This window comes from Pogona vitticeps, chromosome 1, assembly GCF_051106095.1.
Source record: "Pogona vitticeps strain Pit_001003342236 chromosome 1, PviZW2.1, whole genome shotgun sequence".
Classification (NCBI taxonomy): domain Eukaryota; kingdom Metazoa; phylum Chordata; class Lepidosauria; order Squamata; family Agamidae; genus Pogona; species Pogona vitticeps.
Genome location: NC_135783.1, coordinates 223,812,420 through 223,840,309, shown reverse-complemented (window position 1 = coordinate 223,840,309; position 27,890 = coordinate 223,812,420). Strand labels below are relative to the sequence as shown.

Here is a 27,890-nt window from a genome sequence, read left to right as displayed (position 1 = left end):
CAGCATGCCTATGCGTTTAGCTTTTGTTAAATCGCTTTAATTGTGCCTAGCGTTTATTTGAATCTACTGTAATTCCATATATTGTGTTCCCATAGGCCGCAGTGGGTGGGCCTCCCTCTGGAAGAAGTACCGACATTGTCTTCCTCCAACTGACAGTGGCCATTACATCACAGCTGATGACATCAAAGCCACCTTGGAGGGGTTGGGATTGACATACCAGGTCTACGAGTTCCCTTCTGCTTGGGATATCACCGAATGCTTTACCGATGGAGATGCCGTTGGAGGTCATATGCTGGATTTCCTAACAGGAACTAAAGACTTTATGAACACCGCACCTGATGGCCTCAAGCAGAGTCTTTGGCAAGCTTTGAGCCAGCCAGAATGCAGTACCAAGAAGGATGGAAGGATTCTTTTCAGAAATGACTTGACCATGATTGTAGTAGATTCGTAATACTGGTAGAAACCACAAATACTATTTTAGTTTATGTCGGGATAGATATCAGCCCACCAGATCTACAGGAAATCAGTTCTCTGTTGAAAAGGGAATTTGTTTTGTGCTGGAGAAAAGAGGGACAGGATTTGGAACTCAGCACTAACAGATGTTAAGAACTGAAAGCAAATTTACTGGTGGATTCTTTGAGATTAAAAATGTACATGTCTTGTTTACCATAGTATGAAATAAACAGGGATTAGACAGACATCACCCTGAAGGCATAGGAAAATGTCACAATATCTAATCTGGTAATTTGTTTTGAGGGTATCTAAAAAGCAAGGATTCATCAGTGTGTTCAGATAATAAAAATGTGTAGGGGGGGAACAAACTTTGTTATGTTAGTGTAAATGAAAATATGAATGGGAGACTGAACAAGCTTTTTTTAATGTGATGTATATAATTAAGACTGGGTAGCCTGCATTGTGGATACCACATTTTATAATCATGAGAACTCTAGGTATAGACTCCAGCAAAGGTTTGGTGTCCTTCCTCTCACTGAGGTTGCCATATTGCACCAGGCTGAGGGTGATGGACAAAGGGTACTATGCAGAATTGCCACATACAGATCCCCAAGGCTATCAGGACTTTCAGACTGATGCTTACTGCACAAATGCCACAAAAATGATGAGCAAAGCTATTGGAGTCAGAATCCTCTTCCATGTACAGTGGGGTCTCTACTTAAGAACTTAATCCGTATTGGAAGGTGGTTCTCAAGTTGAAAAGTTCTTATGTTGAATCTGCATTTCCCATAGGAATGCATTGAAAACCATTTAATCCGTATCTGCTCTTTTCCGTCCATAGAAACTACAGTGGAACCTCTACTTAAGAACTTAATCTGTTTTGGAATGGTGTTCTTAAGTTGAAACGTTCTTAAGTTGAAGCAAAATTTCTCATAGGAATGGACTGAAAACCAATTAATCCATTCTGGCTGTTTTTTGTTATGTAGAGGTGCGTTCGTACATTGAAGCATTAGTTCCCATAGGAACTAATGCAAAGCTGGTTAATACGTACTCTACCACTAGGGGGAGAATTTTTTTTTAACCTAAGCTGACCTAAGGTTAAAAAAAGAGCAGGAAAGGTTTTTTTTCCTGTTCTTATCTTGGATTTCTGTTCTCAAGTAGAAGCAAAATTTAGCAAATGGAGCTGCTCTTAAGTTGGATTGTTCTTAAGTAGGGACGTTCTTAAGTAGAGACCCCACTGTAGCTGCTTGAGGCAGCTAGGAGCTCCAGAGCTCCTCTTTGGTTTGCTGGCATACAGTTAGTGTGTGGAGCGCTTCATTTTGGGTCCCCAGAAAGAAGCAGATTCAGAAGAGCAGATGGATGGGGGCAAGAAGAGATTCCCTGCCAGTTGGGAGGAAGAATTATTACTCAATGCACAGGCAGATGTGTGCGCATCAGTCTTGGAGCAATACGGCAAGCCTGAAATTTTGCCCCCTGCATGTTCATACTGTGCCCCTCCATTTTAAAAGAAATTGGCTTGCACTCAGAATCTTCTGTCAGCATGAGCACATGCTATAGTTTTCATGAAAACAACAATGGAGCTAGATTTCCCTCTTAAATAAAAAGAAAGGGAGGAGGCAGCTGTGGTGCTGATGCCCTGCTAACTTACCTGTTTTGTACTTGGCACAACTGGGGTTTCTTTTATTTTTCTCTTTCCCCTTTTTATGGGAAGCGGCAGGCATGTAAAATAATAATAATAATAAATGCACCTATTTTCCTTCCTTGTACCCCAGGAGAGTTTTAAATTTGTATCTCGTACTCCTCAGACCTGTTCTCTATGTAGTAAGCTACTCAGAATTCCTGCAGTAGTTAAAGCAGACATTGCATATTCTCTATGATCAGTCTGTTTCCCTGCTGAAATCTCCCCAAACAAGATGTTTCGATAGATGCATTTCTTAATAATCAGGCTTGCAAAGTAAGCCCATGTTTCATTTCTAAGGACCAGCCACAAAAAGTAGGCACATCACATACAAATGGGAAATATTGGCTGTAATCATGTCACTTGCTACAATAATTTACAACTAGAACAGGCCTATTGAATCTGCTAGGATCTGGTGAGTCAACTCATCTTTATGTTCCTTTGATTCAAAGGGCCTACTCCAGCTGTGACTGAATAATAGTATTCCAGCCATTGCAACATTATGACAATGGCTTCTATCACTTAGGTAAGCCCTTTTACACAAGAGAGAGAGGGAGGGAGGGAGGGAGGAATAAATATATCATCTAGTTTGACCCTGTGGCTCTTCCTGTGTTTCCTGGACTCTTCTGTGGCAAAAAGGTGATTACCAAGGCGGAAGGCTCTCAAACTCTTATCTGAGGAAGAAGGTGGGAGTACTTTCTGCTGCTGAAGAAACTGTGGGAGTACTGTATCATGCACTCCTTGCTTATCCCTTCCTTTTTGTGTGTGTGTTGTGTTCTAGACTGGCACCAGCGAGCCACTAAAGGACAACTTCTGAACTCTTCCTTGTCATGAGGATTAAGAATATGTAGTAATAGTACCCTGTTTCCCCTAAAATAAGACCTAACCTAAAATAAGCCCTAGTATGATTTTTCAGGATGCTCTTAATATAAGCCTTATCCCAAAAATAAGCCCCAGTTAAGTGAAACCCCGCCTTCCACCATTGTGCAGCAACCAGAAGAAGATGGTGGGACTGTCTTTGAATAAACGTAGATTGTTGTACATGGAAAAAATAAAACATCCACTGAAAATACGCCCTAATGCATTTTTTGGAGCAAAAATTAACATAAGACCCTGTCTTATTTTCAGGGGAACAGGGTAGTAGTAGGGTCATTGTGGGACGGAATGGGGCTCTTGCTTTATTTGTCATGGTGTGTGTACATGTGTGCACACATTGTGATGTAGAGGCATGTTCTTGTGAATTATCCCACACACAACATGGCTGGCTGGCTCATCATATGCATAGTTCCAGATTAATGCCATTTGGCAGTGTTCTAGGAACCTTCTGTGCACATATTATTATATTCAAATCTTCAAAAATCCTCCAGTTGCTGAATGCGCAATATTGTGCTTCTGTACACATGATTTAAAAAGCTGGGAAATGGCCCAACAAAATAGTGTGCTCGCATAGCCAGCAGGAAAAAGGATGCCAAGCTTTACATAGCAAAGGGCAGACTGAATGTTGACAACACCAATGGCAGCAGTCAAGATGGTCTACAGGATACCCTCTTCTGCTCACTACCATTCACACTTGTTGAGAAACAGCCCTGACAATTGCTTTGTATTTGGGTGAGAAGCGGTTGACTGATCAAAAAGGAGTCAGCTTCTGGGATTTTCCCTTGTGTGGTGTCACTTTGTGAATGGTAGTGGTACTTAAGGACTTCTGTTCAACACTTTGACCATTAGCCTGTGGAGTGTTTCAAGGTTCCATGATTCCCCATGCTATTTCACATTTACAACACCCTTCCTTCAACCACCTTTTTTTGAATTTCAACCCTAACTATGTGCTCCTGCCCTTTCACCAACTTCAAATTACCATACCAGGCAGCTACTCTATCCCCCACTGCTGGAATACGGAAACCACTGTGAAAACCTTCACTTAATCATTTTGCAGCCACTCTGTTAGGGTAGTCCCTTAGCCACTGGGCCAAAAGAGACACCCTAATTGGGCTGAGGCACTTTCTGAATATTGGCAATGGCAGGTGGCTTTTTTGTGCCCAGCACCCAACTCTCTGCCTCCAGATCCCGATTGCTTCCCCTTGAAACATGTTGCTGATGCATGCCCCCCCCCCTGCAATTGGAACACAAGCCCCCTGGTGGGATGTGTTTGTTTATGCCCTTTGTACTAAATGCCCGCTGTCAAACCTATCCCCTAGAATTGTATGGATGGGTGTCATCAGTCGCAACCATAATGCATGTGTGGCACATTCCAATGCATGCTAGGACATAGTGCCACCTACGTATGGAACCCCTGATCATAGAGCAACTATGCATGCCCAAGGAAGTCCACATACACCCTATAAATTATGTCCATACACTGGATCAGTGAAAGGGCTCTTTCTGGGTGAGCATGAACCACAGTCCCTGCATATATACCCCCCCCCGAGCAACCAGTTCACCCAACAACGGCCAGGCATTCGAGGTCTCACCTTTTCCCTATCTCTCTCCTCCTCCTTATCCTTATTTTATCTTCTATTTTTCTATTTGGGAGCTCAAACACATCTACATATTATCTCATATTTTTTCCACTGTGGCAGGCAGAAGTTGATCGCCCAGTGGTACAGACTGATCACCTTCCAGCAAAGCACCCTGTGCAACTGAGTTAAATCTGGTATCAGGAACAGTTGTTTGAGCAGCCGGTCCAGTTGGTGCACCTGCCACAGTCTGGGTAACAGCCAGATTGTGGGGTTGCACTGCCAAGGATGCATACCACCAACTAAGCCCATCTGTGCTGCTGGTGAAGGTGAAGCCGAAAGGACCGGCACATTATGGCTCCTGGTGCCCCACGGCCAAGTGTCCACAGGCTGTGTAATGTCTGGTGCAGCGATAGCCATAGATGACGCCACCGGCCTGCTGGCAGGACTTCCTCACTCTGGGCAGGCTGGTTGACACTATTCCCATCATCAGCATTGTCCCACTAGCTCTGTGTACGTGTTGATGTCATCTGAGGTTGGCCTTGATTTGGAGTTGCTGCCAGGGATAAATTTTGTTGCCTCACTGGAGTGATTGCCCCTGAAGAGGCTCCAGAAGGTTTAGGCCACTCTTCTTCTGGAATAGCAATGTGAGATAACATAATGTCCCCTATCCTCATAAATTCTGCTAGTTTATGAGCCTTGGATTCTGTATGTCAATGGTTCCCAACCTTTTCCCAACCGCGGACCAATTGGGAGGGCATGGCACGCTCACGGGGGTGTGGCGCACCCGCAGGGGTGAGGAGTGCGCTCACGCACATGTGCACAGTGATGTTCGCAGAGTCGCCCCATGCACGCATGTGCACACTGCACTCTCAAAGGGCCACTTGTGTGCATGCACGCATGCATGCAGTGGCACTCATGCGCATATGCGTGGTGGCGCTCACGGGGGGCATTCACAGGAGGCAGAAGATTTGTGTCTGTGGCCCGGTCCTGTCTAGGCCACGGACCGCTGCCAGGTCACAGACCGGGGGTTGTACATGATCTACGAACTGCAGATGATTCCCTGGCCCCTCTAGCTTGTGCCCTTTCCCTTTCCAGTGTGCTAAGCTTCTCCCACATAGACCTATAATCTGGCCAGCCCTCATCAGATGAAGACATTATGGGGGGGTCAACGCGGGGGGTTACTTTTAGCAGGCTGTATTCCTTCCCCACCCCTTGCCCTTTTTTAGAGGCCATTTTGGCTGGCAAATAACCTTACCATCACAACTTGCAGGAAATTAAATATTAATTTTACTCTAGCCAACGTCGGCTACACAGTAACACCAAATATCCTTACAGCTATCTATCTATCTATCTATCTATCTATCTATCTATCTATCTATCTATCTATCTATCTATCTATCTATCTATCTATCTATCTATCTATCTATCTATCTATCTATCTGTCTGTCTGTCTGTCTGTCTGTCTGTCTGTCTGTCTATCTATCTATCTATCTATCTATCTATCTATCTATCTATCTATCTATCTATCTATTTTGTGTAAATTGTCCACATTAATTAAAATATTAATAATTAAATTTAATTTTTTCCCCTTACCCCAAGAATTAGCTAAATGGGGGGGGGGGGAGATCAATCAAAACAGGCTGGGCTGGGGCAACAGAAAAAGGCCCCCAGTCTTTTTACTCTTTGACCTTGAAGCCTCGAGAATTACCCCCCTCTTTTTTTAAAAAAAATGATGACTGTTGCTGAGCCTGCAAAAGGCTCTCTGCGCCCCCAGACTGCTGTCTGACCCGAGACGGCACAGCCCTTGCTCTGATCTTGTAAGGAAAGGTGAGGCAAGGCTCAGAAGGCTTTTTCAAGGACTTGCTTTTGCCCAGCCTGCGTCTGTCTCCTCCGGCCGGGTGGGCAAAGGAGCCCCACCCTGGCAACAAGCGCCTCTCGGAGAGGTTCATCTGCTTTTAAATGCTAAACAATTCTGTAAGAAGCTAAGACTGTTAAAATTAGTTACAAAAATGTTACACAAAGAATAAAGTGTTCACACTGCCCTTGTTTCATGTTAAAAAAAACTTGATTTGTTTGGAAGATCATTCAACAGAAAAGGAAGTTTATTGATACTCTGGTTATGGCCATGCATTACTACATCAGCCTCCTTATTTCATTACCACCTGCTGTGTTTTTGCCTGTAACATAATTTGTTTAGAGCCTTAACATTGCTTGCTTTTCCAACCAACAAATCAATAATCTGCAGTGGAAGTAATCGTGCCCCTAGAGGGCTAGGAAACGGAACGCTTTTGATCAACTCAATTTCAAAGCAGTGTTAGGTTTTAACTGAAACATGCTGCTTGTCACAAGGGTTTCCCTCAGGGTTCATTTTGCTAGATCAGAGTGTCAGTTGCTGGAAAGCAAAATCTGACTTCTTCCAGAGTCCAGTTGCTGCCTTGATCATTCGCAACTGGAGGAAAACAGCCACCTACCCAGATGTTCCTTTGGTTAGACTGCCATGGATGCGGCTGCAGGGAAACTTACATTAAAATGGGAATCTTTAGGTCCCAGTAAATCATGGAAAGTAGGTCTGTAAACACATCTTTAGCTGATAAACCACACAAGGGTTAATCAGTGAAACAGTCATTGACTGACTTACATATGAGTTGTTTTCTTGGTTTGTGTCAGAAGCATCCAGTGCAATTAATAAATGTATCAAATAAATTTTGCTCGAATAAAGGCAACATAAATAGAATTTGGGGCAACTAACACCAGATCTCCCATGGTATATGTTGAAGGGCACAGATTAAACTGGCATAGGTGTGAAGTTGTGTGCTCTTCTCCATACTCACAAAGCACCATGTTGGTACAAACCCCTCGTTTTCTTAGGTTCACCTTGGTTCTCCCACCCTGCTCTATACCTATTAAGTGATTTCCAGGTAACCCAGTTCTCCATGTGGCTGGTAGCTAGAGGTACAGTTTTTTCTTTTTTTTCCACGTTATAGTCCTGGCATCCTCTGCTGTTTCGTCAGGATTCACAGATATTCTGAAACAGCTTTTAATTTGGGAGGAGCGGGATGGTAGCTGAAGAGTGGATGCCCATTTGATGTAGATGCTTCGAATCTTTCATTGTTAGATGTGGCCTCTCTTCTTATGGGTGCAATGCCTGCTAGATTTTTGATTCTATCAGTTGGGGGTGGCTTCAGCCATCTAGCAATGACTTTATAGCTTTTGCTGACTGCTATGTCTCCCTTTGTTACATGAACAGAACTATATCACATCAGGCTGACATGTTCATCTGCAAAATAACATGGAGCCATTCTTAGCGTTTGTGATTGTGTGCCCCAGTTGGTTCCTGAGAACTTTTCAATAATATTGTTCCTTGTGGAGACTGTTTGCTTTATATTTCAATGTGAAAGGAGCCTCCCTGAAGAATGTGAATATATTTGAGCATCTCCTGGGCAATGCCAGCACCTGCTCTCTGATTGTTCCCCCCTAAGATGACTCATTCTACATGAAACGATACTTTGAAAAACAATGAGCTTTACTTCTGAATGGATATGTCTAAGGGATAGCTAGTATAGTGTAGTTGATGGGGTGACAGCCTAGGACCCAGGAGGCCTGGGTTTGAATCCCCACTCAACCATGGAAACTCACTTGGGGAGCAGAACTAGTAAAATACTCTTTAAATATCTCACTTACTTAGAAAGCCCTAAGGGTCACTGTAAATTGGTTTCTACTTGACCTCACATAATAACAGACATATCTAAGACTGTCAGCTACCCCACTTCAGCTATAGGTTATGGCAGGTGACACTAGTAGGTCTTTCTTGAAAATGTTGGCATTTTGTGGCATTGTCAGCTGTGCAATGGCATACAACACCCCATAATTTTAAATATCCTTCCTCCTCTATACAGACAAAAGTGACTGGGAGAAAAATATCACAACTAGAGATGGGGACGAACGGCCAAAATTGTGGTGCATAAAGTCATTAGTGTGAGGAAACCAGTAGAAATTGATCTAATCTCTATTTCTTGTAAAATCTTAAAACTGCTTGAGCTGAGTCAACTAAAAAAGTAAATTTTTTTTGTTATGCAGAGACATCCCAGACACCTACAAAACTTTATCTATGGCCTTGGAATATCTTCTGAGAAGAAGTTGTGCCTGGCATCTCATGGCAAGTGGATGGTATACACCTCTGGAGGTCCTGGGAGTTCAGCCAGCTCATGACGGGATGATGGGATATAATTTCAGATGAAACAATGAGTTAGGAGAGCAGCAGCTAGCCTTTAGCAATATGCTTCTTCACGTTTGCTTCAATATGTAAGCATCATCATGGCGAACTTTGCTCAGGCTTTGGAACTATGCCACATTGTAAGTATAGCTCAGAACTAGATAGCTTTTTTGTTTTCTGGGTCCTAATTGCCTGAAAGTCCGAAACTGTTTTTATTTTTCTGTAACATGGAACTGCTTTATGTTATATTAATTTTGCTCCGATTGTTAGGCCTTTTTCTGAACCTTTATGTTTTACTAAAACGTCTTCAATACATTTCTAAAAATTTTGCAGCTGTGTTGTCATTTAGACAGCTCAAGGGGGTTGGCGGCACTAAATCCTGTGTCTTATGCACTCAGATGTTTTTTAGTAGCTTTGTGAGTTTTTACGTTTTTAGCCTTGCAGGGTTAGTTTGCAACAAAGAGCAACAACCTTCTCGATTTGTTCTCCCTGAAACACCAAGGAGCAAGTGGCTCAGAGGCTGTTGGGAGAAAGGGATCACAGGAAGCTTTCCCAATCACTAGTACACCTGGCAAGCATCCACACCACGCAGTGCAAGGGTAGTGTGACTGAGTGGTAAGTGGATCCTCTCTGTGGTGACCCAGAATCTGTGACAGTTATCCATCCACTAAAGTGAAAAATTGTCAAGCAATATGTTTCCCAGCTCCCAAACGGTGTTCTAAATAGCCTTTTTCTATGGTCAGTTCAAGTTATGTTGACAAGGCTGCCTTGGAAAATGGAGCATATACAGCTCTAGTGCTACACAATTCTCATCTGTGTTCTAGGCAGACAGCTCCTCCTCCTGCTCACTATTGAAAGGCACTTTGATGGCAGTCCAACTTTCCTCCCTTAATGAGTTTTGGCTAGGTTAGAGGTGTGTGTGTGGGGGGGGGAGGGGATTGAAGAAACAAACAAAATACATTGGCTGCAAACTGAAGGTGGTTTCTTTCCCTGCAAGTTCAGTGCCTTAAGAGGCATGATAAAAAAAATCATCTAGAAGTACCCCAAGCCTCTAGCTATCAATAAATATAGATTTTAGAGAAGTCTGAAATCTTATTCCAGCAATCTGTAAGGTAAAGCATGGATGGGAGATATTCCATGTATTTCAAACACTGGAAAATCAGGGTTCTGGAACATCTCCAAATGTTACAGAAGCTGTTCTAATCACCCTGTTGCTGTCTACACATGGACAAAAGGGGACCACAACAGCAACATCTTTTTGCACATGCTAATCTAATCTACATTACAGAATATCCAAATAGCATTGATCTCTGATTACAGTCCAGTGCAAGGTGATTGGAAAAAAAAAAGGACCCATAGTGTTCAGTCAGACTCATTATCTGGCCATGGTGCCCTGTGGACCAAATGAGAGGCTCACTCTGAAATGTCAACAAAGCACCCTGCGCTTCTCAGTCCATGAGATATCCATATTGTTTAGTACTTGTGTTGATTATTACAGTTTGTGAATGCTGCTGATGTCTGTGGACCTTGTAGGTTGATAAATATGTTTACTCATCCTGGATTGGGGTAATTTAAAAAATTGGCCAGTTGGGAAGCAAACTGTGGGACTTAGCTTTGCAAGCCTAAACTGCTCTACTTAGTTATTCTTGGGCTCCATCATGTTATTTCCAATTTGTGATGAAACTAACAAGATTTTTGAGATATGTGACATGTTCAAGGAGTGGTTTACCATTGCTATCCTGTAACTCTCATAAACTTCCACGGCTGAGTGGGAATGTGGACTTGGGTCTCCTGGATCCTAGTCCAGCACACTGTCTACACAACATTGCATGGGCTTTTGTCTCCCCAGACGTGAGTCCTTCATCAGGACTTAGTCCCCGATAAGTAGAAACAGGAGAAAAGATGGTATCCTTACCAAACTATCTTGTATATTTCTACTTAGATTGCAACCTTCATTCCCAAACCTACTATCCTACTAAGTACGGTTGAATAAGATTTGCTATCAACAGATTACCCAGAAAGGAGGAATGGCTGCCTTTTTCATTTAAGAAGTTGAACTCTCAGTGGATTCCACTATGAAAATGAAAACTAACATACTCCTTTTCTTCCCTTTCAGGCTGCCCACGTTAAATGCCTGTTTTCAAAAGGTTACTGAATCAATCTGTTTGTTTGGTTCAGTGACTTTCCACATGGCCCTTAAAACACTCAGCAATACAAAATTGATTCTGATACCAGCTCCCTCACTGTAGCAAAGGTGTTTATGGAACTCTTGTGAGGGCATTTGGGGTCAACAAACTCGCCATTATTTAATAGCAATTCCAGAAGGAGATACCAAGTCATCTCTGCCAACATTCATTAGCTAAGGTCACTGGCAAATATAAGGCAGCACCCAATGCTTTCTGCATCTGGGCCCAGTCACTGTGTCTGCTTTGTCTTGAAAACAGCACAGCCTATTTCAGAAAAGACCCTTGAAGAAAGGACATAGCTATGGCGCAGAAATATTTCACACGTGAACTTAAATGTTGCTAGAAAATCTGTGAGGGATGGTTCTCTGTGGAACAATTTTGTAGCAGAATGGGGTTTGTGTCTGCTCTCTTTAGTTGGCTGACAGAAACTTTGGTATGACTGCTTCATGACAGCAGCATACTTTCTGTGGACTTTTCTAAAGGCCTTGGCTAACACCATCTGCTAACACCATTTCCCTAAACTGCTTTAATTCTCAACAGGTTTGTTCAGATCTGCTTCACACAATCACAATTAAGACCTATGGAAATTAACAGAACAGATTATTTACAGCTAACGTTTCCTCTTCCATCTTCCTAAAATATTTTTAAAAATCAAAATAGGAAGGAAATAAAGAGAACTACTTAATAAGAGCAAGAATACCCATGCAACACTTATTTTAATGCGGCTTTATGAATGAGTGTGTTTTGAATAATCTGTTATACAGTAGTTCCAGTTTCTGGGACTTAAAGTATATGTCCAAAGCAACCGTTACCGGAACATAATATTCTAAAAAAAAATATATATTTGTTTATTTGTTGAATTAAGCAGATGCAAGCAAAGTGCAAAGAGCTAGCACAACAAAGCCAGTTTAATCACAGTTGAGTCCCATTATATCAGAACCGTCACCACTGTTAAACCCTCAAAGTGTTCAGTTGTGATTTCAGTTGTGCATTAGTTACTGTGCTTAATGATTATTTACACCAGTTCCTAGGGCCTATATCATGTTTAATATTTATGTCCACAGAACTCCAGCAGGGGAAGCCACCACGGTAAACTGACAGAAGTAGTCTGACAGAAATGCTAGTATGACTCATGAACTGCTTCATGAAAGAAGCAGCTCCCAGAATCCCTCAGACCTGGCCATGCTGATTGAGGGGTTCTGGGAGTTTTAGTCCCAAAATAATGTTTCTGAGCATTGAGCCCTTGACGGTGGGCATGGGGATGTCCCACTCAACCGTGTGTGAACAAGCTTAAGATACAAATTCCTCCTTTTCATTTAATCTTCTCTTCCATTTTTGCTGGATTCCTGACAGCCTCTATGAGAAGAAGTGATTTTGGAGAATGTCAGTGTAGTTCATCCAGCATAGAGAGCACTAGATCAATCACAATTCTATTTCCACATAGATTTTGAGCTAGGCTGCTTAGGGATATGTACAAAGCTAGGGAAAAGTCATCAAGAGTTCATTTGACTGGAAGTTTTAATTCTTTAGGGAAAGCAAAAACAATCTCTTCAATATGACATTGAAAATGTGCTCTGCTAACAGCTGGCAAATCTGTTTGTTTGTGTTATCCACTATTGCAGAACTGTATTTATAGTGTTCGTGTTGCAATTTACATTTTAATTTTATGAGTGGATTGAGAATTCTTTAGAAGCTGCTTCTGTTAAAATCATTCAGCTCCGGGTACAATAAGCAGCCCCAGGGGTGCACTCCAAGTTATATTTAAAAACACCTGAAATGAAATATAGACTGAATCTTCCGCTCTTAACCCACTAATCCATCCTTGCTCCTTGAAGCTCTGCTTTTGCCAATTTTGCTTTTGATATTAGGCTTCTTTGGAGATTACGTTAATCCAATTTTGGAAGTACTCTGGAAAATGTTGCTGGGCTCAGCTGGAAAATTCTTTTGGACTCAGGTTCGGAATGTAAAATCAAAGTGGAAGCAGAGCTTTGAAAGAGGATTTTACTTTTTTTAAAATTCCCAGACGACTCGGTCATTGGTCATGCTGCCTGAGGGATTCTGGGACTTGTATGACTTCCCCCTCCAGCCCGCCTAAAATAACTTGCGAAATTTTTCCCTTTGGATTATTTGTTTCAGGTGGTTAGGATAAAAAGTAGAATAGAAAGGCACATTTGCAAGCAGCTTGTGCAAACAGGTTGGAGTGAGAAGATTTTGTCACCTTACAATCGCAAAGCTAGCATCTCATCTACTTTGGCCCCTATTCTATGATGAAATCAGAGGTAGGATTTACTGTACTGTTATAACAGAAATGTCTTGTTCACGTAGCTCAGGAAGGACTGGTCAGTGCAAATAATACTAAGCAAGATCAGAAATGGGGAAATCAGCCCCATAAATTCTATGCAAATATACTTTTTTGGATTACAATTCCTACAATGCCCCCTGCTGACCAGGAAACTCTGGAAGTTGTCTTCTCAGTTCTTTCTCCTTCTCCAACTTTCTCCTTGCCATTTCAAAATCCTGTGGCAAACAGGATAACCCTGCAGAGCTATTTACCAAATTGGATTTGATGACATGAGAAAGTCAGAGAGAGCAAGTGAATTCAATAAATAGCAAACAATGGTGACCTGAATAAGTTGGCAAACTTTTGCCAACAATGGAGTTCATAAAGAAGCATGGAAAACAGGACACGATTTTCAACAATTACTAGAAATGGTTGTTGTGGGTTTTTCGGGCTCTTTGGCCATGTTCTGAAGGTTGTTCTTCCTAACGTTTCACCAGTCTCTGTGGCCGGCATCTTCAGAGGACAGCGCTCTGTGCTCTGGTGTAGTTGGCTTGGGAGTGCAGTATTTATGGCTGTGAGATAGGCTTTTGTCTTTTTCTGTAGATGGGTGATTAGTGTTACTAGAAACCTAAAGGCTTTGGCTCAACTATAATTTAAACAGTATTATTTAACTTTTAGGCAACGTTTCAAGACATTGCATAAAGACAGGGGCTGGACTCAGTGATCCATAGGGTCCCTTCCAGCTCTGCAGTTCTAAAAGTATATTATATATTACATTTTATTACATGCTATGAGTGAAGGAGTGACCTTGGGAAAGTAATCTTCCCTTTAGACGTGGCAAGGATAATAATGGGTTACTTATACTAATTGAAGTTGCCATCTAACATAGTACCTCCTCCTGTAAGCACAGATTCTCAACCTTTGCCACTGTAATCATTCACACATAAGAGGGCAGGCATCATCAGTCTTGAAATGGTAAAACAAGAAATTGAACATTTAAACATTGTAATACCTCAGATAAATGAAATAAATTTGACTAGAATTAAACCCTGCACCAGAGAGACAGTCCCCCACCCCACATTCACACAAACACACAAACACACAAACACACACACACACACACACACACACACACACACACACACACACACGCACACACACACACGCACACAAATACAGTGAAGATTCAGAATAGCTTCCTAAAAGGAAAACAAAAAGGAAAGAAAGATGACCAATCTTACGAGCTATGTGCCATCTTCTCCTCACTATAGTAGGGTATGAAATGGCTGCTTGGTCAGGTGAATAAGCCTGTGAGATTGAGCTGAGCCCTCTCCAGGATTCAGCAAAGAGAGTTTCCAAGAGAGGCTCTGGCTTTTACTGGGGCCTTCAATCCCTTTCTGTTTCAGAACATCCTTCTAACTGACACCAAGTCTTTTCTATTCAGATTTCAGCATTTTAACCCCCCAAAGGCCAGAGCAAACTGGATTTGGAGGAGCATGGAAACCAACCTGATCATGAGCAGGAGCTTCTTAAGCCACTCTGCATCTGTCCAGAAATGAACAAATAACCCTGCTCTACCTTGTTTGGTGCACATCCCAATATTGAGGCTATTGTTCTTTGAGTGCATCATTATAAGACTCACTGGAAAAGACCATCATGCTAAGAAAAGTTGAAGGTAGCAGGAAGAGAAGACCTAACATGTGCTCGATACCTCAATAAAGGAAGTCATGGCAAAAGTCATTTGCAGGCCTGTTTATGATAGGACCTTCTGGAGGTTATTAATTTATAGGGTCACCATCAGTCAGAGGTAAATTTATGAAACAGAAAAATAATATCCACAGTCCCAGATAAATCCTGCAATTTGCAAATATGGAGGTAAGGGAGTTATCAAGGAACCCTAAGGGTAGTGACAACAGCTGAGTGGAGAACAAGCATATTTATTGGCCACAGAGTGCTGGCTGACAGGAAGAGGGAAGAGAGAACCAGAGTTTTGAGATCAAATGGAGTGTCCTGGAAAAAAAAGCATGTTTGGTTGGGATGACTGGCTGGAACCCTAACAATGAACAGTTCGTCCTCTAATCTAGGTTTCTTTATGTTTCCTACATGTACCTCTGACCTTCTGCACAACTCTGTTGTCATGCTCCCTATTGCTTGGGAAAGACATTAACATCTCTTACACAGAATATCATTTCAATTGAACTTGTTCATTATTTTGGGAAGGGGTTCGACTAGACGAATTCATGGCAGGGACGTGGTCGAAACACAGAACAAGAAGTATGTTGAAAGCGTTATTATCAACATGTTAAGTCAATGCACATCTAGTCAAATCTTGTTAGTTAAGAACTAAATAAGGTTTTGGAGCAGAGATCAATGTCATGACACAGCTAAGGACAGGCCAATTACTTCAAAATAGTAATTAATATATCATCTGTAATTAGCCATTTAATGGCTAATTGTATTGGTTTCTATCAGGATGTATTGTTTTCTACTTTCCCCTTGGGAGTGATAAGGGTGGAATTCAGGACATAATCCAGGGATGAACTCCATTCATAATAATGACTCTCTTCCCCCAAATACACACACGTAACACAAACCATGAGTGGGCGGTAACCAGGAACAAAAAGCAGTAGCTAAGCTTCAAAGAAAAGACATTTCAACTGTCGTCTTCTTCGTCGTTGTCTTTAATTCATAAGCCATTTCGGAGAGGGGTTGGGAGAGACTAGAAAAGTTTGATTTCCAAGGAAAGGTTCCCTTTAATTTGAAAGAAGGACCAGTGTCTAGTTATTTTAGATAATCTATTCACACATACACCCTTCCCGGTGGTCATTATTGTGCCTGATCAATAGCAGGGCTTTTTCATTCCTAGCAGGTTTTTCTTACAGACTACCTTTCATCTCTTTAGAGTGGAGAAAAGAATCCTTGGCTCTTTTTTAAGGAGAAATCACAGTGTAATCATGATATGAAATGCTGAAATTGAGTGGGAAATCTGTGTTACCCTGTTGTGTATCCAAGAGAGTCTTTGATTGGACCATATGTGCCATTTCCAGCTTTTAAGACCCCATTGTGTTCTCAAACTGTGAATAACACTTTGACTAGAACATTCCGATGTCATTGTTGAAAGGATTGTCCTTTACTTTAATATGCTCTTCTGGTTTTTTAAAAAATTAAACTTAGAAATATTGACTCTAAAAATAGACACCGTCATATGCAGCATAATAGAAGAGGGTTGTACAGTATTAGATATGGATTAAGAAGATCCACACTAAAGATCCTCTTCATGAATTTTCCCCTACTCTAAAGATCCTCGTTAGACTGAGGAAAAGTGCATGGTGTTCAGGCAACAGGGAATCGATTGCACAATTGGTCATATACTTCCCATCACACCTGTTGCGCAATGCACCAGTAGATAGCAATTCTGCCTTGATCCTATTGAGTTATGCATAGTTATGCAGTAGGATCCTGATCATCAATCAGTGTACACTCATTACACCATCATGATTGAGTGGGATTTGGATGGGTGAATGTGTTCTTTCTTTTGTGGGCTTTGATTGGATAGGTCACAACAGTATTAGGAACCATCTCCCACTGCTTCTGCTCTTTTTCTTCTTCTTCTTTTCTCATTGTACATGCAGCACAGAGAAATTCCAGTGCATGCCACTCCTCTAATTTGTTGGCAGAAGTAAGACAAACCAAGCATTTCTCGATGCAAATCAGCTGCTCTGTTTGTGTTGGACCATTGGTGCATTTTATCATCACTGGAAACAAAATCTTTGCGGTGTACTGCATGGCCACATTTCTAGAAGACTGATTACAGGGAGAACATGCTGGGTAAAGAAATATTTTATTTTGTCTGTTCTCATTCTCCCCCAACACTCAATTGATGTCCCCTGGTTCTGGTATTGTGGGAGAGGGAATCTTGTTGGAGATGGGATAAGATTTGCTATTCACCATGTCAAATGCCGGATTGGCTGAAATTCTATAGATTGACATCCCTGAGTTTATTAGTTCAGTGGACAAAATTTCACAGAACTGTGACCTATTTAAGAGTGTGTGAAATCAGGGAACTCGGACACTCGAAGCAGCATGTAGCCCAGCTCAGGAACTGGATGGGGGTGGTGCTGATGTTCTTCACTTTTCCTGCCTCTGTTGCTTTTTATCTATTTATCTATTTATTTTTTTATTTATTAGATTTTTACCCTGCCCTTCTAGACTATGTCTACTCGGGGCGGCTTACATCGATAAAAACACATCAATATAACATGCATAAAAATCACAAAAAATGCAATTATAGCAATTAAATTCCAAACAAGATATTACCAAGATGGCTTGACTTAAAAGAGAGAAAAAAATATAGAGAGAGATCACTTAATTGACTGGAGGGAAAGCCTGCTTGAACAACCAAGTTTTTAACTGGCTTTTGAAAACACCCAGAGAGGGTGCCGGCTGAATTTCGGTAGGGAGAGTGTTCCACAGCTGAGGGGCCACCGCCGAGAAGGCCCGGTTTCTTGTTTTTTCCTTCCGGGTCTCCCTCGGCATCTCCATTTAACTCTGAAACTCCAAAACAAATCAGCATCTTTTGTCCAATTCATGTTAACTTCTCCCTTAGAAAAGAGGATGTCTACATTTATTTCTGCACCTTGTGTCTGCTAGATCCTCCCTTCCTTCCTACTTTTCAACTTCTAAAGCAAATCAATCTCTTTTAAAGTCACCCTCCAGCCCCATCAGCTAACTTGAGACTCTGCAGGTCATTCTTATCGTCCTTCTTTTCTTTCTTTCAGCCTGGCCTGTCTTGTTTTACCCTTGTTGCTCAGTTTACAATGTCTTCTCCTCTTCCACAGAGAAGGAGTGGGTAGGATGTGGCAAATTATCTACTTTGTGACCCTTCCTCCTTCTCATGCTGCTCAAAGAAGTAATGAGTAACAGGGAGAAACACAAATTGCAGCCATGGTTGTTACAGACTCAAGTTCTCAATTGTTATTTATTTATTTATTTATTTATTTATTTATTTATTTATTTATTTATTTATTTATTTATTTGTTTATTTATTTATTTATTTATTTATTTATTTATTTATTTGTTTGTTTGTTTGTTTGTTTATTTATTTATTTATTTATCTGTTTATTTGTTTATTTGTTTATTGATTGATTTGATTTGATTTGATTTGATTTCTATCCTGCCCATCCAGACTGAAGGTCTACTCTGGGTGGTTTTGTTATTGCAAAAAGTAACATTTTGCAGGCAACATGTTATTTTCAGGCTCTGCTTGTCAGTAAGCATATATTTGTGTGGTATTAACATGCTGTGTGGTCATTACGAACCAGCCAGAAAAACACAGGGAAAAACTATCTGGTTATTGCTACTGATGAATTCTAATACTGTACCTTGGAAATATTTATAAAAATAAAAAATGAACAACCAGGATACACTTCCCTTGACACTTGTTGTTGGTAAGAGAATAAATCCTGACAAATTCCTCTCCAAAGTGCCATTGCAAATGGCTTACAATGCCCTTAAAAACAACTTTTATAAGTAACGAGATATTACTTGTAACATACAGTGGTGCCTTGACTTACAAACGTCTCGATTTACGACCACTTTGAGTTACGACCAAATCCAGCTGCAAAATTTTGCTTCAACTTGTGACTGGATCTTTGTTATGAACAGAAAAAGGGAAAAAGGCAGGAAATTCAAACTGCTAACCATTGGTGGTGAAGAGCTTCTTTGTAGCTCCTTTGCCCCAGTGGTTAGAGAGTGTACGTTTGGAGGAGACTTCCGACTGCCTGATCAGGTGCTGCTTTCTACTTTTTTAAAAAATGCCTGTTCTGGGTGGGTTTTGCAGCGTGGTTTTGGGCTGGGGGGTTATGTTTCTGTGCTGTGATGGGTCTTGCAGTCTTTGTTTTTTGGGTTTTTTTGCATTTCCAATGGGTCTTTCACGGTTTGTTTGCTTTTTTGTGTTTTCCCCCCATTTCCAATGGGTCTTGCAGGGTTTGTTTGCTTTTTTCGTCCCCCTCCATTTCCAATGGGTCTTGCAGGTTTTGTTTGCTATTTGGGTTTTTCCCCCTCTTTGGCTGGAATGGATTAATCACGTTTCTGATGGGTCTTGCAGTGGTTTTTAATGGTTTTTTGTGATTTTTTCCTGGCTGGAATGGATTAATTGCATTTCAATGCATTCCTATGGGAAATGGTGCTTCGACTTACGACCATTTCAAGTTACGACCATCTTCTGGAATAGATTAAGTTCGTAAGTCGAGGCACCACTTTATAAATAATGTAGGTGTTATTTGTCCTGTATAAAAGTAACATAGCAACTACAGTTGCATTACCAACTACTTGGACATTAACTTGTTATAAGTAACTAGGTTTACTTCCAGGATATGATTTAAACTAGAGGGGCAAGACCTTTGGAAAAGATATAAACACAATCTCTGACCCCTTTATTACATGAAATGCAGCATTGTCCTTAATTTCTAGGTATGACTGCCTTGAAAACCGCAAATGAGCCCAACTTGATCACCTTAAAGATCAGTATGGTCCATTGCTTCTTGCAGCGGCCAACAAAATCTACAAGCAACAGAATGCTTATAATCTCATGAAATTGGGCCTTCTTAGTGGTGACATGCTCTCTCCACCATAGAAATCATAGGAAAGTGAAGTTGGAAGGGGCTTACAAGGCCATCAGGTCCAACCCCCTGCTCAACTCAGGAATACAATCAAAGTATATCTGCCAGGTGATTATCCAAGTTTTTCTTGAATGCATCCAGTGTTGGAGCACTCCCCGACTCCCGAGGTAACTGGTTCCACTGTCATACTGCTCTAACAGTTAGGACGTTTTTCCTGATATTCAACCGAAATCTGGCTTCCTTTAACTTGAGCCCATTGTTGTGTGTCCTGCACTCTGGGATGATCAAGAACAGATCCTGCCCCTCCTCTGTATGACAGCCTTTCAAATATTTGAAAAGTACTATCATGGTGCAGCACTCTGCACTTATCCCTGTTGAATTTCATTCTGTTGTTTTCGGCCCAGTGCTCCATCCTATCAAGGTCATTTTGAATTTTGTTCTGTCTTCTAGGGTATTAGCTATTCTGACCAACTTTGTTATCATCTGCTTTTGCCCATACTCTTGCCCAAGCAGTTCAAGAGCAGTTGTCAGGAAATTACAAGGTCTGCAATAGAAGAAATTGACATCTTAAACTGAATGTGTAAAGGAAGTTGTTAATCAGCTGTTCATAAAGCTGAGTCATGCTGACTAGGCAGAAGGCTAATGTAATCATATGACATCACCTAGGATGAGGTAATGTTACCTGATGGGTCATTTGTGCTATATATTGTACAGAGGAACACACATGTAGTGTGGAGAGTTGGAGAATTGCTAGAAGACATGCTGCTGGAGTATTTTGTGAAGACTGTATATATGTAATATAAGTTTTGAAGAAGAAGCTGTTGTCTCGTGTTTTTACTTCTCTGCAAGGAGCTTGGAGGCTGGTGGTAACCCTGCTTTGCTCAGCGCACCCCGATTCCTGATACCAAAGTTCTGATATAGGATTCCTGACAAAGTTATGGGGCCGGCATGCTTCTGTTGCACAAGAGAGCGTGTGAGTTGCTGGTGAGTGATTTGTGGGGCTGCCTGGCTGCCTATGGCCCCCCAATCAGCTGTTTGGTGGGTCCATGGGCAGAGTGGGAAGGCCATAGTGGGAATGCCATCTTCCTATGGAGGGGTGAATAAAAACTGACAAATATTCATCCCTTCATGTTCATTGGGGTCTCTGGAATTGACAAATATGAAGGGATGGATATTTAATGAATCTGTGGTTTTAACGAATATTGCAATTCGATTTTTTATTTGTCCCCATGTCTAATTCTAACATATCCTGACAAATATCTATATATCTATATAAAATCAAGAAGATGCTCACAATCAAGATACAAGGGCTCTTCTGCTGTTTACAAAGGCATGCCAGCGTTGATCCTGAACATGATGCCTGCTCTCCATCTGACAGCCTTATTCTCCACAAAAGACATTTCAAATACGGCTTCACAGGCCTCCCCCTTAGGGAAACATGCACTGGTAAGTTTGATGAAGTAATCTGGGCTTTGTTGCAGCTTGATTTGCAACAGCTCTTACAATTCAGCCAAATCAATACCAGTCCCCCCCCCCTGCTATTGTGGGTATGTAAGAGGAATGTGGCTAGAAGTGGCTATTATTTTCATACTTCTTAGAAACAGGACTACTGTTTAAGTTCACCGTTGAGCATAAAAATGAGCATAGGGGGGAAAAAAGCTTAGTTGTAGACACTTTTCAGCAGCTGAAAACAAAATGCCAATTAAAGCATCCTGTCTCCCAACTCCAACATGAATGTGCAATAATATCATATTTTATTAAAATATATCAGCATGCATCAAATTAATTGCAGTTATACCTACAGTATATCCATGCCCACAGCAACTCCTCTAAACAGGTTTTTGGTAGTTGATTGCCAATTCTTTACAGAGAGTTAAAGAAAATTCTGGCAGTGAGGACGCTGAGAAATTGTCGGCGTCTAGTCGTTTAGTCGTGTCCAACTCTTCGTGACCCCATGGACCAGAGCACACCAGGCCCTCCTATGTTCCACTGCCTCCCGTAGTTGTGTCAAATTCATCTTGGTTGCTTCGATGACACTGTCCAACCAGAAATTGTAGGGAGTTCTAAATAAAGGAACAACTATTGATACATCATGTGTATGAGAAAATGAGAAAGATTTGTATCAGCTTTGCCCACCCCATTGTAGGAAGACTAGTCAATTAAAGGTTAGACAAGAAAAAGCAATAACCATCAGTTTTTCTTCCAAATCAACAGCTAACCACAAATGCCTTATCTTGATTTCTATTTAGAACCCTAATCTTTTTTGTTTAGTTAGTTTGAAACAGTTTGGATGACAGAATGAGTCCCCAAACGGTTGAAGACTGAAATGTAAGTCAAAGCATCCAGTTTCTCTTTAAATCACTGGAAGCTCTGCTGTCTATCAGCCTCAAACGCTCCTTCCTGCTTCACTGATCCAAACAGCACAAGCCAATTACGACAGATGAATTAGCTGATGGGAGATATAAACTTCCCACAACAGACCACTTTCATCAGAGACAGTACGACACAATGTTACTTCTGATAACTGACTCCATGAAGATCCATCCAATTAATTCTTCCACCAGTGGAAAATAAACAACATGAATGTCACCCAGAAGGAACTGAGGTATGATATAACACTGAGGCATGGATTTAGTTTATAATTATGGTCAGTCCATATAACCTAGCTGTGGTTCAGCTTTTATAATGCATAAAGAACTTGTTTACTCCAATATACAGTACTCGTAGGTCCTACTGAACTCAACAAAGTTCTTTCCTGTTAATAAGTGTGCTTAAAGATTTGTAACATTACTTGAGCTGGGCATGAGGGCATTTATCTAGTACCACTATCAGAACTACTATTTCTAACATTGATGTAATCGCAGGGTCTAGAACAGTGGCAGGGAACTCCTATCAGCCTCTGCTATGGCTAATGAGAAAGGATCCTGAGAGCTACAGTCCATTACATTGCCCAAAGATTTGTTATTCCAGCCTAAAAGCTCCTTTAAGAATCGCAGCACAATGAAATGCCTCAAAGAGATTCCAGATTGACAACAAAGTACATTCAGGAATCTTTGACAAAATCATTGTCATGAATAGCACAATTCTGTTATGAGAAGTTAAGCCTCATTGGCTGTAATCCGTTAATGTAAGTCAGGTTGCAGAACTCTAGTGACATTATTAGTCCCAGCTATGCCATGAACAGTTCAGGGAATTAAATGCTTTCCCTTTCCCCCACCTTGTCAGGGACCAGGACAGTGTTTTTTCATCTTCAAATCATTCTCCATCCCGTTTTCTGGCTCTTGAAGGCTTCCCGGAATGAAAGGGATCCCAAGAGATCCTCAGAGCTTAGTTGAAGAGGAAATGTGATGTGCTTAATCTCCTGAAATGGACATGGCATGGCTGCAGTTGATGGTGTCACCAGAGATCCACAGCATAACCTGTGCCAACAGGATTCTAGCCATTGAGCTCACCAGCCTTACCCACAGGTAAACAGATGTAGGTCTGCAAACTGTATATGTTCATTTTGTCTGCCCTTTCTGGTTGATTCTACTTTTTTAAAAAAGGAACATTGAAGAAGCTTACATGTACAAGGGACATGTTAAAGATGCCAGCAAATATGACAGAATTACGGCCAATGTGTTAAACTCTCCCGGTTTAGAGGAATGCTCCACAACAATAGCCTTGTGCAGTGATGAGGTATCCAGAGGGATAACTGCAGAAGCAGAAAGAGGTCTAAACCCTCACTAACCACCACCATACTTATCAATTGCTCTCCACAGGTGGAAGGCAGGCTGCTGCAGAAGAGAGGTTTTTCTTATTCACAGTGTCCCCATGAACAGAACTGTTGATTTTCCATTTAAAAAAGAGAGAGAGAGAGACCGCTTCAAATATATTCTAGGGACATCTGTCCTATACCTTCTCTGCTGTAAGACAACAGTACATGAATGTAAGAAGCCACCTTAAGCTGTGTCTAAACAGTGTTTTGTTTATCTCAGTATTGCCATCTTTGATTGGCAATCCCCCTCCCCACCCCTCAGGTCTCAGGCAGGAGGAGAGGGTCTTTCTCATCATCTCCTTTTCAAGAGGTGAAGCTTGGAATTGCATATAAGACCTCCTGCATGCAAAGAACATGCTCAAAGTGATGGCTTCCTGTTCAGTCACATCAGAAGGTGCCTCACCAGTCCAGAGCATTGAAGAATCTTGCCGAGAAGTTTCTACACCGGCTGGCAGATCTTAGGAAGATGGTCTTTCCTGCCACCTGCTATTTAACAGGAGATGCCAGGTTGGAACCTAAGGCTTTTTGCACGAAAACCATGTGTTCTGCCACTGAGCTACTCTCCCTGCTCACTAAGAACAGCTGTTACAGTCTTTCTGATCTACACATGCCTCAAACATGTGTCCCTCTACTTGAAACTAAGGACTTCACTCTCCTTTTGAAACATTTCCTTCCTCCACAGAGCTTGAAAAAGTTATTTTGCAGGGTGACTGTTGTAGGGGGTGATTCTAGAAGTTGTACCTCAAAAAATTACATTTACACACTCTCAATTCACCTCCTCATGTTGTTGTTGCTGTTTGTGATGGCTTCCTTACGTAGTGTTTTTAGAAGGACATGTTCAGGAAGACCATGACTTTGCTAAAATTAATGGGGGCAATGAGGGGCTCTTCCATATACCCTTACCACCCTCATTCCTTTTACCTCTGTCTATAATCTAAGCATTGTTTTGCTCCTGTTGGTACTCCTGAAGCAGCATTTCCACTGTGAGACACCAGAGGTCAGCATTGTTCTGTTCATATAAAAAGCAAACAGCCCTTTGATCCAGTAACTGGATTTTTTAGGCAGGAGAAAGAGCAAAGACTGGTTTAAAGTGCAATCTTGGTTACATGAGTAAAGTGCCATTTGCTTGAGGCATATCTAATAATAGTTTTATACCAAACTAAAAAAGGGCATCCCAATAAAATAAAACCACCTTATTAGGAAAAGACCCAAGAGTGGCTTTGTAAATACCAACAACATGAGAAATGCAGGATTTGGGGTATTTCATTTTTTGTTGCTGTGGGTAGTTATTCTCTATCAGCATACATCCCTTCTGGCCACACTGTGCAAAGCTGTTATTTTCTATAATTTCTGGCAATGCTTGAAGGCAAAGAAAAATCGCCTGCGAAGCAGCTTCAGGACTACTCTTTGCTGCAAAGGTAGAGGGCACAGGTGTCTTTCTAGATGTTCTTGAACAGCAGTTTGCCACTGCCTAGGATGGCTAGGGCTGTTGGAAGCTGTACCCCAACAGCATCTAGAGCTCCCCTCCCCTTGTGCCATCCTGTTTTTAGTGGCATAAGTTTTCAGGCTAAAGATAAAGGTAGGAGGCACCCTAACTAATCTCAGAATTCTACCCACACACAGGGCTGCTACTGCTCCCCATGACCACACTTTCCCCTTTACATCACACACTCTTTCTTCTGCTCCTCAGGATGCTGGAGAAGAAGAAAAGGAGGAACCAGCAGGAACAGAAACAAGAGTTTGCATCCTGAGCAATTATTTCTTCTTCTTCTTCTTCTTCTTCTTCTTCTTCTTCTTCTTCTGCTTCTGCTTCTGCTTCTGCTTCTGCTTCTGCTTCTGCTTCTGCTTCTGCTTTTTCTCCAGTAGACCCAGTGGCTGTCCTTTCTCTCCTCCAGCCAGATTCCCTTTCTGCTGCTGACTCCATTTTTGTTCCAACCTTTGCCTTCCCCCTGGAGCCACCCTCTGCTGTAGCTAATTCTGGTTCCAACTCCCTTGCCACCTCCTGCTCCTTTCCTCCCCCAGTAGTGTCACCATCTCCTTGCTCATTGTATGCGAGGCAGAAGGCATGTGCAATATGTGTATTGAGTGGCAGCATGTCTAGATGGAAAAATAGCCAGTTTTGCAGAACTATCCATAGGACAAAGAAGTGCAGACTCAGTTGGAGCAGCAAAGTGGGATGGACACATATGGCATGTTCAGTTACCCCGCAGTACCATTCCACCTGAGCCAATGACCTCAGTGCACCAAATGTGGTGCCAGACCTGCAGCAATAGAACTTATATTCTGCCATACTTGGAGAACACCAGGTTGTGGAAGGCTGGTCTCATCTTCTCATTTTGTCAATATGATGTGCGAGAAGTGCGTAGTCAAGGATTTCCCCTTTGAGCAGGAACCTCAAGCAACAAGGAGCATATTTGATTTGGTGACTTCCCACAATATCTCATGTTGGAAAAGTAAGGTCAAGAGGATGCATGTTCCCCACAAGCACCAGTTAGAGAGGAAACAGGTATTAAAGCATCCAAAAAGTAACTTGAAATAAATATGTTCCCTAACCTTTCTGTATATTGACCGTAAACATTGTTCAGGACATACTGGTGCTCATCTCAGAAATGAAGTCAGCGTTTTGAAACAGATATATTTTCGCAAGCTTGTGTATCCAAGCACAGAACCATAGAATCATAGCACTGTAGAGACAGAAGGAACCTCAAAGGTCATCTAGTCTAAAGGAAGAAATCCACACTTAGAGCAACCCTGGCAAATAGCTATCCAACCTCTGCTTAACAGCCTCCAGGAAAGGAGAGCCTACCACTTTCTAAGCCGGCCTGTTCTGCTATTGAACAGTTCCAACTGCCAGGATTTTTTCCCCCTACTGAATAGTAAAAATCTTTTTGAACCCATTGATTCAGGTCCCAGTCTGGAACAACAAAGATCAAGCTTGCTCCATCTTCTGTATGGCAGACTTTCAAATACTTGAAAATGACTGTCACAGTTTAGGTTCATTCATCTTCTTTTCAAGAGCATCTAAGTGAGCAATACTACCACAGAGGTTGGTGGGAAATCGCATACCACTATGAGAGACTGGAAAAGTTCATTTCAGATTCAGAGAGCTGTAGTCTAAAAACATAACTTTTATATCTGCTGCTTCTGTGAGTGATGGAATTGAGAGGTCTTTCAGATGGAGCACTGTTCTTAAAGGACTGTGTTCTGCACTGATGCTACCAGTATTTTTCCTGCCTTCTGTATGATCTTCCTCTTGTCTCACTCAGTGCTTTCCCCCATGATTTTCTCCACCTTTTCATCCCTCTTTAAATTATTGTTTAGTTTTTAGTACTGGTCTGTTCCACGATGCAGTTTAGATCTGTAGTAGTTCCCATTTGAAGTTGATGCCTAGTGTGACAGCCTTCCAGTTGGAAGCTTTCAATTAGCATTTAAAACAAAACAAAACATCAAGTAAACAAGTCAATTTCTTAAAGACTTCTTAAAGAAAAAGAAAGGATTTCTCAAGAGAAGTTTGGACATGAATCCTGGTAAACCCTGTGCTCCTTCACCATGAAGTGATTAAAGAGCCTAGAACAAATATTCATCTGGATGAGCCCTTAGCGGATGGTGTCAGTTTTTCACCCCTCACATTCATGCCCACAGAACTGTATAATTTCCTCCACTTTGATGTGATCCCAAACTGCAAAAGAGTGTTTATAAAGGGGCCTAGGTCAAACTGCTTTTCATTTTGGCCGTGCCACACAATTACAATGTCCTCAACTTTAACTAAACAGCATTATTAGCAGTAAAAGTTATATTCTAGCCAATAATGCACATTTACATTCATTGCCATGAAGAGAAAAACAAGCCACAAAGACGCTGAGGCTGAAAGCTGTAAGATTAACTAATACAATTAATGGATTACTTCTTAAAATGCAGATTACAAACGTGGATTTTTAATCAACAATGCCCACTAGGGAAAGATGTTTGCCGGAGACACTGTTGTAAACATTCTGTCTGTATCTCTGGATAGTGACAATGTATTTAAGAAATGGTTTCAGCCACTAAATCTATTCATTGGTTCTCACTTATCCTGGTCAACTATTATGGGGTGACTGGGAGATAATGTGTATTGATATAGAGTGATACTTTCTTTAACTGATTAAGTGATTAGTCCACCGTTGGTTTACTCTAGAGCATTCCTATTAAATAAAAAGGATCATGAATGTCCATACCAGTGGAAAGAGAGACAGCTGACAGGCGCACT

The 27,890-nt window shown here is 41.5% G+C and overlaps 1 protein-coding gene and 1 long non-coding RNA gene across 2 annotated transcripts in view; one reads left to right on the top strand and one right to left on the bottom strand.

Moving 5' to 3' along the window:
- The window catches only part of LOC110071881 (carnosine N-methyltransferase 2), a 36,218-nt gene extending 33,140 nt beyond the window's left edge, over positions 1-3,078 (top strand). The window contains exon 10 of the mRNA XM_072983955.2: positions 96-3,078. Coding sequence (XP_072840056.2) covers positions 96-451 — 356 coding nt within the window. The 3' untranslated portion in view covers positions 452-3,078. The remainder of the gene's footprint in view (positions 1-95) is intronic.
- Positions 3,079-7,628: 4,550 nt separating this feature from the next.
- Positions 7,629-27,890, bottom strand: part of LOC140702782 (uncharacterized) — a 51,440-nt gene continuing 31,178 nt past the window's right edge. The window contains exon 3 of the long non-coding RNA XR_012082044.2: positions 7,629-21,950. This is a non-coding gene — a long non-coding RNA (uncharacterized LOC140702782). The remainder of the gene's footprint in view (positions 21,951-27,890) is intronic.